We start from the raw sequence: 11,524 nt of genomic DNA, 5'->3' as shown, positions 1-11,524 counted from the left end.
GTTGCTGAGAGACAAAATGTGGGTGAAAATAGTTTACGATTGTTTATCTGCCAGCTTGGGCGTCCGTTTTTTGTTGTAAACTCTATTGTTTGATCTCTTTAAAGCCACAGTTTCACCCCTGAAACGTGACACGTCCTCCTCTCTGCTCTCTTCCAGATGAGCAAGTGTCGGCGGTGTAGAGACGACAACGACACACTCCCACACTCACCCTCACACAGACCGGGTGATGTTGACCGGGCTGTGGACCCATCCAGCGGCCCGCCATCATCACCTATCAGAGCACATTTGTCCAGGCCCCTCTGTGACATCACCCCAGACCATAATGCACCTCTGGGCCAGACCAGTGGGTCACATGACTTCTTCTAGAACTCATCGAAATGTTTCTTTTTAAGCCCATTTCACACACAAAAAAGAAGAAAAACAAACGAACACAAAAGAGTTGTTGTGATGGAGTCACATCGCAGTAGACGGACGTCAGAATAAAACGAAGGATAGCGACGACAACGATGCCTCCTCGGACACAGACCTTCACGTACCTCCATTTTGTGCTTAAAGCTCTCTTGTTGAAAGGTGTTTCACACAGTTTTTACACTTTTAAACTTCTTATTTTAATCCGAGCTTTTTATGTGGGAGTAGTCAGGCGGAGCAGGCAAAGGGATGAGCGAGAGTCTAAGTATTAGCTGGTTTGATTTTACTGTTTTTGTTGTTTTTGTCAGCGGCTCCTAAAGAAAATGAATGTAAATAAATAAGAGGCGAGGAAAAGAAAGTTAAGTTTTAGGCTTCTTAACCAACTTCCATCAAACCCTCAGAAATGTAAATTAAATCCAAAGCTCACTCATAAATTCACCAAATGCACAAAAAAAACAAAACAAAAAAAAACATCCTCACAACTTTATTCTGGCGAAGCCTCTGAGGTGAGGGAAGCCCACCGGAGCTCAGAAGAGACCTTACATGGTCTCGACCTCGACAGCAGGTGAAAAGATAAAAATGTACCAGAGGACGCGTCTCTTTAGCACTTATTGTTCTTTGTTGAGCTTTAAAGAAAAAAAAAAAAAAGGCAGCAGCAGCATCACTCAGGCAGTCGTGTGTGTGTGTCCGTGTCGTCCACCCAGCCGCTTCTCTTCCTGCTCCTTCAGTCTGACGCGAGGTACTTTAGCGGCACGCTGCCTCCTGGATGTTCTATAAAAACTCTTGTACCACTTGTTTTTAATGAGCTGAAGAACAAAAAGCCTTGCTGCTTCTCGTAGTGTGTGCGTGCGTGCGTGTTGTTGTTTTATCTCAGCAGCTATTTTCACACAGTGTGGTCACAACGTGCATGTAGTGCGGGCGCACACGTACACACACACATACTCACGCACAAGTAAGACAAAGAGTGTTTACACCAACCGTTGTTTTGTTTACAGTGTTAACTAGACTGGACGTCTGTGGATTTACAAGCTGAAATATGAAAAGTGTGTTGCTCCGGGTTCACGTGTCGATGAACCCAGATCCAGACTCTCATCCCGGTTTTTGCCTCCTTGTTGAAAAGAACAAAACAAGTCAACACACGATGTCTTTTACCGCCTGGCTCGCATCTCCATTCCATGTTTGTACATTTTGTAGAATATTTAAAGGATTTGCTTGAAATTGTTTATATGTATTGAAACCAGAAGCTGATTTGTACATTATGATTTGGAAACAAGGAATCGTCTCCATCTGTGTTCATCTGCAGTGCAGCAGGGGCGTAACTGGAATTAGACCTTCTTCTCTCCGTCTGCTGTCTGTCTTTCGCTCCGTGATGCTTCTTTTGTATTGTTTTGCCACACAAAGACTTGAAATAATGCTAATATATACATGGCATATATATATATATAAATATATATATATATATATATACATATATATATATATATATATTTAATGAATTTCTACATATATATTTTTGTTGTTAATTTGCCATAAATTAATGTTAACTGATCATGTATAGATGAGAGAAGAGAGTCCTCTATAAAGGCTATTTTTGAATATTTTGTTACATGAAATAATCCAAGGTTGTGATGTTTCTGTGGGCAGGCAGTGAGCCTTTAAAAGAAATTCTTCTCAGTTTTCATGATTGGTTTTCTCTTGCCACCGTCTGTTGTTGGTGCCATTTTTTTTTTGTTTGCTTAATCTATAAGTGTAATTGCTGCTGTGTTTTGGGATATGACTGCGTGTGTGTGTGTGTGTGTGTGTGTGTGTGTGTGTGTTGAGGATTTTTCTTTGCAAGGAATCCTGTTTTGATCAAGTCTGAGCATACAGCACATATGGAAACGCTCAGAAGTCATTTTCAGTTAAAGCTCTTACTTTGCAGCTTTGATTGCTCCTGCCTGCAGAAAGGTGGGCCTCTAGTGGGCCTCCTGGCACAAGGCGAGATCTTTTAAAAATGTTGTTTGATGCTATTGTGTGTCCTCGTCTGTTTGAACAGAACAACCATCAATGCCATGCCGCCATGTCTGGTATATCCACCCCCCCCCCCCCCCCCTCCACTTCCCGCCGTGACCCTTATTACAACACAAAGTTTGAAACAGACCAAGTCAGGAACTGAAAGCTCCTCTCTAATTTATTTCTTTTTTTTTTTTTCTTTTTTTGCACAACTGTATTCCTCAGATTCTAAACCACAAATCAGTATTAGCGTTCTGCATGGATTTTTTTCTTCTTTTAAAGGAAGCGGCAGCGTCTGCTCCCTCCAGGAGTCGGCCCCAGAATAAACGTTAGTGCTCCAACTGCCTTCAAATGTTGGCGGATGAGTTTGACTTCAGGCAAACTTTTGTTTTTATTTTTCAGCTTCAGAATTGTTATCCAGAAGCTTGGACAGAAACTCTTCTGGCACACATTGATCTTTACATCATAATAATCTTTTTTTTTTTTTTAAAGGGTTTAAGGAGTTTGTCTTGTACTCTCCATCAACATATCCCGTGTTTTATTTGTTGTTTCAGGGCTAAATTCCATCCAGTTGTACCTCCTGTTCTCCCTTCACAGCGCGGTCGGTATGTTTTCCTGGAGGCGCCGACAAAAACGCAACCCAAAACTTTCTCCCCGTTTGATGAAGACATCCAACTCTTCTCTCTCTTTCTGATTGTGATTTAGCCCCCAAGAGTCCTGCCATGCTACCCAGAATGCAATAAGAGAGATGTGAATGTGTTTTATGTTGATATATATATGAATATATATATGAATACATATATATACATATATATAATGTATATGAATACATATATACATATATATAATATATATGAATACATATATATATATACATATATAATATATATATGAATACATATATATATGTATATATATGTGTGTATATATATGAGTGTGTATATATATATATATATACATATTTATATATATATTTTTTTTTTGGTTTTTGGCATTATGGCAGAAATGCACAATAAGCTTAAATGTGGTGAGTGTGCTGCACAATCTGTACAAAGAGGTATTAACTTGGTCTGTGGCTTAACGTTTGCTTTTGTCTCCCACTTCTCATAGCTGTTGTAACTTATGTCTTTTAGAAAGACAACATGATTTTGCTCGTACGCTTTTTATGTATTTTTTACGAGTGATTGTAAATAGTTGTTATATTTTTGTTTAAGAGAATGTCTAAAATAGGAAAAAGTACCTTTTATTTCTCAAAGTCTACTGATATGAATTTGGACAATGAATAAAATGTAAAAAGAAAAAAGATTTAGTGTCTTTATTGGTTTGATATGTTGTAACTGCCTGGATCCTCATCAGATTATAGGTTTGATTTGTCTTGTAAAAATAAAAAAAAAAAGAGAGAGAGGAGAGAAAGTGTTTCATAAAACACCTTGAAATATTTGATACCATGAAATTGATACCATTACACAAAAGCAGTGTGGAACTTTCGCTTTTAACGAATTTTTTTTTTTCTTTCTGGGTTTGGATCGAGAGAAACGGTGAGAGCCGGCCGCTTCACCTTGAATAGCCAGTAAGTTTCTGTCTGATCTGTAACGTTCAAGAAAAGGATGAATACGTGATAAATTCAGAAACTTACTTGTCCGGTGGTTTCATGGGAGAAATTTAAACTAGAGATTTCATTGGAAGTTGTGGCGTTTGAATTTGGTCATGTGACCCTTTTATTTCTTACGGCAGCTTGGAAGCGACTATCTCAGTTTTACTCTTTCATTCCTTCTGACCTTTGGCGTTCCTGAAAATCCCACCGATACTGAAGGTGGATGTCTGAGTTAGTTTATTCCTCAATAAGCTGAAACCTGCTCTGCTCTTGTGGTAAATTTCACTGCTTTTATGTTGTAGTTTCCTCTCTCTGACACAGCAACCCTCACAGGGAGGAGGAGGAGGAGGAGGAGGAGGAGGAGGAGGCCTTCGTCTCTCCTCAGCTTCATCCTCCTCTGTAGCAGATCTGATCAGAGGCTGCGAGCGTCACGCTGTGTTCAAGGTCAGGCTCCTTTTATTACTCATTAAAGGTTTACTGTCACATGGAGGGGCAGGGAGTCACGCTGGCTGCTCCGTGTGTGTGTGTGTGTGTGTGTGTGTGTGTGTGTGTGTGTGTGTGTGTGTGTGTGCGCGTGCTGCAATCTTCTGTAGTTTACGGTGTGCTTTTTAACCTCAGATGCAGGTTGAAACCTTTCAATATCCAAATTTGTAGCTGGGTCCAATAGAAATGTTTTAAGTGTCCACTGGCCTGACGTTAAGTTTGACTGTCGAAGAAAATCTTTCAAGATCTTTCAGTTTATGCAGGTGATGAATATTTGATCATTTCTCATTTTTAAAGTTTCACCTCACAAAAACTTCCAGGGGTGAAGATGGGAGCAGCCCTCCCGTCTTGGTGCGCGGCTCCGTCAGACTTGGTAGTCGCAGCAGTCGATCGCTCGTACTCCTTTTTTATTAATTTTCTTCTAAAATGTTTAAAAATTAATGATAAGTTCAAATGAACTCAATATGAGTTTATATTGACTGCTCACACGAAATTCAAGCGACTCAACAGCTGCTGTGTAAATGTATCTAATCCCTCCTGTTGAAGGTGAAATCAAATCCAGGTGAATTCAAATGACATTTGATAAACTTCAGCCCGGTTTTTATCTGGGATCAGGTTCAAGTGGTGCGGCTTGGTTCAGGAGTGGGAGGGAGGCTGGGGTGGAGAGGGGATGCATGTTAACCAGCGCGTTCAAAGAACCGGTCCCTACACTTCAGAGAGAATACTCCAGAAGGATGAGCGAAGTGAAAGTTCAGCTCGGAGTGGGATTGAGCTGGAAACGACTTGGCGAAATTACACACTGCTTCAATTATACATCACAAAGGGCGAAAGAGCCCCACTGGATAGGAGAGGGAGGAAACGTGGAAAAATAGGGGTGCTTGGCTCTTACAGTGTGTGTGTGTGTGTGTGTGTGTGTGTGTGTGTGTGTGTGTGTGTGTGTGTGTGTGTGTGTGTGTGTGTGTGTCTCCCCTCTGTTTTGACTTTGAAGTTGTGACTTTGTCAGGAGCAGAAGCCGAGAGCAGGAGGTGGGAAAACAGAAAGGCGACCACCTGAGGGTTGCATGCACACGCGGGGGTTGGCTCTTAGCATATTCCTGTCTAAATGAAAATTTGTGAAGCAAAACAGTTTGGAAAATATTCTGTCACCTGCACAGGCTGAGCTCTGCCCTTGAGTGAACGAACGCGTGAGCGTCGCGAGTTGCTTTGCTGGGGTGCCGTTCCCCTCTCGTGTCTTCTGTTCCGCACGATCATGTTCAGGAAACTGGGATCCAAACTTTACCCATGTTTTTCTTTTACCTTGCCTTTCCTCACAGAAACGACATCCTGCAGTGACACCAAAGCCTGCACCCGTTCGTTTTAGTCCTGTTTGGGTCGTCGAGCTTTTGGATGCCGCTGGATCTTTGCTGCTCAATATTTCGAGTTTTCATCCTCTTTTTTTGTTTGTTTGTTTGTTTTAACCTGGTTTGCCTCCAAAGGTGGTGACAACTAGAACTGAGATGAAGAAACCTCAGGAATGAAGCAGCTAAACTAGCGGCTGCTAAACCCTCTTGGCAGGAAGCTTGTTTTTTGACTCAGATGCACAAGTTGTTACCGTAACAACTTATATTTATAATCTGATTGAGAGCTTGACAGCCTTCAGTTAGCTCTCATGCCATAGTTGACCCCTAAAGTCACTTCTGACAAACTATTTGAGTTTCAGGGGAGTTAGACGCCCAAATTCATAGTATTTTTTTTTATTATTCAAACAAATTCCATCCATTTTCCTCCCCTTATCCTGTAAAGGCTGGAGCCTCTCCCAGCAGCCTTCAGGCAGTGTTGTTTTTGGCAGGCATTTTAGATTTAGCTTTAGTCTCAGTCTTTTGGACTAAATGCTTCTTAGTTTTAGTCACATTTTAGTCATTTCTATCCTTGATAGTTTTAGTCTAGTTTTAGTCGACGAAAACTCCAAGGTTTTAGTCAAATATCAAAGATACCTATAAATGAAAGCTATGTGTGTGTGCCTAATAGGCCAATACAGGTGTGAGAATGAAGCACTGAAACTGATCCAACCTTCAAAGGGGAGTTTTTTCCCCTCTTTTTCTTTCTCTACCTTTTACTTTTATTATTTTGTTGCAGAAGCCGACAACGCACTGGCACACAATAGGAGTATTGTATCACAATAAAATAGGATTAAACAAAAAATAAAAGCACACTTGACTTCCACATGAACGACCACATGTCCTACATTTTTGCTTCAGCTGCTGTTATTGGTTGAAGCATCCACGTGTGTTGCTTAGATAGGGAACATCAACAGGTCTGAAGAATACCGTGTTCGACGGGTGGTCCACAAATGGACAGGGGTTTTATTCATAACACGCTAAGTTAATAGAAGGGCTGGTTTAGACGAGCCATCATTAGCGGGGCCCCTGCCAGCCCCATTCATTCTAGCTTTAGCATGTAGCACTAGGAAGCGCTCTCTGCACCACAGGGAGGTGGAACCACCACCACCACCACAAAACTTTAGGCTTAATACAAAAAAAGAAAATGCATCACAGGGCGAGCCTCACATTGACGAAAGCTATGCTTTAATCATCCCTCTTTTTACGACCACCCGACACCGCTGCTGCTGCCGTGGTGTGAGTCTCGTCTGCTGCAGACAGGCCCAGACTGTCTCTGTGTGTGCATGTGTGTGTGCGCGCGTGAGGCTTTTAGTGCGTGTGTACTGATGATGGGGGCGTGACCATTAGGGCCAACAGCTCCAGCTGGCTCCAGTCTGATGTTTGAGCTCTTGATTGACATTGCACGCATGTTATACTTGGCGGAAAAAACCTGCATGTTTTGAAACTTTGATCGTCCACCCACTAACAATTTAGTCTCGTCTTGCTCTCGTCAGACGAAAATGTACACAAATTCATCACATTTTAGTCTTTACAGGGCTTTGGTGTCGTTCGTCTTAGTCTCATTATCGTCATGGAAAAAAACATCGTCGTTTTCGTCCAGCGTGACGAAAACAACGCTGCCTTCAGGCCAGAGGTTCCCCCCGGACAGGTCACCAGTCCATCACAGGGCCAACACATAGAGACAGACAACCATTCACACTCACAGTCACACCTACAGTCAATTTAGAGTATCAATCAGCCTCGTCCCCTCTTGATGTCTTTGGACTGTGGGAGGAAGCTGGAGTACCAGAGAGAACCCACACAGGAACAGGGAGAACATGGAGACTCACACATAAAGATCCTGTGCTCCAGCCGAGGCTGGAACCCAGAAGACAACGCAAACGGCACAGCTAAAATCTTTTCCTATGATTGCCATGCTAGCGTCATCTTGCTAAGAACTGAGCTCAGCAAGCTGCAAACTAAAGAGGTTTTGCAAGTTACAGCCTGCTAACAGATTGTAATCTGTTCCACATAAACAACCTTTCATTGTAAAGTTATCCTCTGCTACAAATGTTTGAATGTTTGAGTGCAGGGAGTTTTTGATGGGGGACAAAGTGACTTTCAGCCTCTCTTTCTGCCCGGGTCAGAGGTGGAGGGGGAGCGATCAGTGATGCAGGTGAGCTGAGCTGACGTCCAGCACATCCCGCCGCTCTTTTTAAAGAAAAAAAGAAAATTCACTCACTATTCCCCTTCATGCCGATGGAAGGATAAAAACATGGCGTCAGAATTGAAGCTTCAGAACACCTGAGTAGAGAATTCGTGAATTTTCACTTTTGGGTGAAGCCTTTAAGGTCACATGACTTGTTTCCTGGGGATCTTGTATGACTTGATCCAGAGTCACATTCAGTTTATTTAAACTTCTGCATTCTTAAGTGCACCAAAGACCAACAAATCCAAATGTCAGACGGGCTCATTTCACCGACTATCAGACCTCTGAATAATAAAATCAGGTTCTTCAATTGTTTATCACTGCTGAGATTTTCACAAGGTGCAGTTGTGCTTCATCCTGAGAACCTGCTGCCTCTCCTGTTAGCTTGTTAGCATTCTTACATCAACACTCTCCTGGGTTGTTGTTCTCGTCTCATTAGACATTAATGAGAATCTGTGCGTCCGTCACAGCTTGGTAGGAGGAGCTAACAGCAGCAATCCTCTCGCTGAGGGACGCGTCTCCACAGCTCAGGAATAGACGAGCGATGTTCTGGTATTGACCTTCCTGATGGGCTCTTTAGTTTGTTGGGTCTTGGCAGAAACCCTGAACCTGTTGGGGTCATTTGGACACAATTATTACTTTTTATTTTTACCTATTTGGATACACATGTTGAACATGTTTCCTGGCACAGGTCTTAATTGCTGTCTAAATAGAAACATGTAGTGGAATATTTGAATTGGAATCTTTTTATTAATCCAAAGCTTATTTATGTTTCTGAAGATTTCCTGTCCTGCTGCTCTCCTGATGACCATGAGGGGGCAGTGCTGTATTTTAATACACACTGGAGGAGTAAATTGTCAGCCTCTGCATCTCCTCTCATGCAGGCATCAGGCAAGATTTGTGAAGTCTATTTTCATACCCCCCCCCCCCCATTGGTCTTCCTATGTAGGTCCAAATGACCAACCTGGTTGCTTTGTTGATCCCGGTGATCCAGGTGATCCCGGCTCTGTCACGCTGATGATCCTCTCTGACTCAACTGTGTGGGTCCTGTGTGCACGTCTCCTCTTATCCTCTAACTAGCACATGTTGGCTTCTAAAGGGAGATTGGCTCTCTGCTCCTGCACACTGAGGTAGAATTGTCTGTAATGAACGGTAGTGTGTGCGTGTGTGTGTGTGTGTGTGTTTGCAGGACAGCATGCTGTAAAATGATGTATTACAGGGGTTTTCAGGGTGTGTGACACTTGTATGGACTTGTATTTTTGTGTGCATTCTCTCAGTCAGCATTTTGAGTTTAAATATGATTTGTTTGTTTTTGTGTGTCTTTTATCCTCAAAGCAGCTGAAACCATTCAAGTGAAGTTGCTGCATTGTGAGTACAATTTAGTCCTCATTACTCTGATGTTCACAGTCACAGAGAGAGAGAGAGAGAGAGAGAGAGAGAGAGAGAGAGAGAAATTAAGGAGTGAAATCTGTCTTCCCAAACAGTGACACAGCACATAAGGGCCTCATCATCATCATTGCCTTAATCAGCGCAGTGACAAAGCCTTCTGGGAGGAGCCAGACCTTCAGTGTGAGTAACAACAAACTTGTAATACCTTTCAGTCTCTCTCTGTCTGTCTGTCTCTCACACACACACACTCACAGACACACACACATACACAGACAACTAAACAAAAAGAACTACACTCCAGCTCAACGATTTCATTACAATTTAAAAATCTGAATCACACTGAAATTAATATCTACATGACTGCTCGCTCAATATTAATTTTACAGAGAAGCTCAAAGTCTGTGCCAGTTTCAAGATCAGCTGGAAGCACAATCCAGTGTTTGATGAATGAAGAAGCAGATTTGGAAAAAAGAACGTGTATCACAGAGGGATGTTTAAATCTGAGAGCCTGTGCTGCTCGGAACAGAGCTGAAAAAGTTCTTCAATAGCTGAGAAGCAGCGTAGTGAATGATCCAAGATTTATATCGAACTTTTGTCAACAGACTAAGAGTGTGTGTGTGTGTGTGTGTGTGTGTGTGTGTGTGTGTGTGTGTGTGTGTGTGTGTGTGTGTGTGTGTACGTGCAGCCGTGGTTGACAGACGAAAGTAAACCGACCATTTTCCAATAATGAGTCTGAGGCAAGCAGCTGGTTTCAAGCAGGTGAAGAGGAGAAGGTCAAGAGTTTGAATTTGGAACAGGATGATCGACCAGATATAAACACACGCACGCACGCACGCACACACACACACACATGCACGCACACACACGCGCACACACACACACACACACACACACACAAGTTTAGATGGACACTTGACTTTTTTGACCTTTCAGAAGAAGCCAGTGGAGAGTGACAAAGTAAAAGCTAAAGGGAAATGGAGAAAAGCTAAAGGGGAAGTGTTGAAGGAAAAAAGAGGCGATAAGATTTGGTGTGTGTGTGTGTGTGTGTGTGTGTGTGTGTGTGTGTGTCAGTCAGGGGATGAAATGTGTGTGTGGGGGGGTCTACCTTTGCCTAAGGGCTGGATTATACTCCTAAATGGATGGACAGCTGCAGATACCTTAGACACCTACAGTAGTACTACTGTTTACTATTTCCCACTTGTAGTTCCACATACAGTATATGCAGTAATTTATGCAGTAGAAGAGTGTAGCTTTGAGTACCAAACCCAAACAGTCTTTCTCAGATTGGATTTTGTTTCTCAGACACTGCAGGGTAACCAACACAAGCATGGATGTGTTGCTAGTTTAAAACCGCGCTCACATTAATCTCCAGCTTCTGACTCTCCACAGGCGGAAAGATTTACTCTGAAAAGTGCAAAATAAGGTTGGCCCTCAGCACGATCCTGTAACGTAAGTGAACTCAGATAAAAGTAACTTATTTTACACGCGTGTTGTAGTGTAACATTGTGAATTCGTCCTTCTGAGGGTTTATTGCTTTATTCCTTCTGCTCGTCGCACATTGACTGACACACGCGTGTCTGATTTCAGATCAAACGCGATTCATGAAAATGAGGAGGTGGGTTGAATGTCAGCCCGTGTTGCCGGCTCTTTTTTTTTGTTTTTTTGTTCTTATTACTTAGAACACACTGTGCACGGGGCCCGCATGTCTGTATGGAAAGAAATAAGTGGAAAGAGAGGGGGGGGGGGGGGGCATGACTCAGAGGTAGAGACGCCGTCTAGCAACTGCTGGTTTGATCCTCACTTTGCCCGGTGACCATGTCCAAGTTTCCTTGAGCAAGATACTGAACCCCTAACTGCTCCTGATGGTCCTGAGACCGACTGGTGACCCGTCCAGGGTGAACCCCGCCTCTCGCCCAATGTCAGCTGGGATAGGCTCCAGCCACCCCCCACCCCCCCCCCACGACCCTTAATGGATAAGCGGTATAGAAAATGGATGGATGGAGATGAGGAAGGGTGGAGAGATAGAGAGAGCAGAAGAGAGATGGAGAGCTAGAGAACGAGCAAGCGAGCGCCTAACTACCCCCCACTGAGG

At 42.9% G+C, this 11,524-nt stretch overlaps 1 protein-coding gene and 2 long non-coding RNA genes across 6 annotated transcripts in view; 2 read left to right on the top strand and 1 right to left on the bottom strand.

The window, feature by feature from the left end:
* rapgef6 (Rap guanine nucleotide exchange factor (GEF) 6) overlaps positions 1 to 3,873 on the top strand; it is a 144,519-nt gene extending 140,646 nt beyond the window's left edge. For 2 of the 3 annotated variants that reach the window (XM_086179483.1, XM_086179485.1), the window contains one exon: positions 157 to 3,873. In XM_086179483.1, the coding sequence (XP_086035609.1) occupies positions 157 to 179 (23 nt within the window). In that variant the 3' untranslated portion in view covers positions 180 to 3,873. The remainder of the gene's footprint in view (positions 1 to 156) is intronic. The other variant, XM_086179486.1, reaches the window with a different exon arrangement.
* Positions 3,874 to 4,401: 528 nt separating this feature from the next.
* Positions 4,402 to 9,609, top strand: LOC147248450 (uncharacterized). Its single transcript, XR_015109294.1, has 3 exons — positions 4,402 to 4,438; positions 9,382 to 9,411; positions 9,528 to 9,609. It is a non-coding gene; the product is annotated as an uncharacterized LOC147248450 (long non-coding RNA).
* LOC147248449 (uncharacterized) overlaps positions 8,169 to 11,524 on the bottom strand; it is a 50,238-nt gene continuing 46,882 nt past the window's right edge. For both annotated transcript variants that reach the window (XR_015109292.1, XR_015109293.1), the window contains 2 exons: positions 9,008 to 9,437; positions 8,169 to 8,652 (listed from right to left, as the gene is read on the bottom strand). This is a non-coding gene — a long non-coding RNA (uncharacterized LOC147248449). The remainder of the gene's footprint in view (positions 8,653 to 9,007; positions 9,438 to 11,524) is intronic.

The sequence above is a fragment of the Aulostomus chinensis genome, chromosome 15 (genome assembly GCF_037954235.1).
Source record: "Aulostomus chinensis isolate RoL2024-O1b breed Wild chromosome 15, RoL_Achi_v1.0, whole genome shotgun sequence".
In the NCBI taxonomy this organism is placed as follows: Eukaryota; Metazoa; Chordata; class Actinopteri; order Syngnathiformes; family Aulostomidae; genus Aulostomus; species Aulostomus chinensis.
This window is presented reverse-complemented; position numbering and strand designations above follow the sequence as displayed.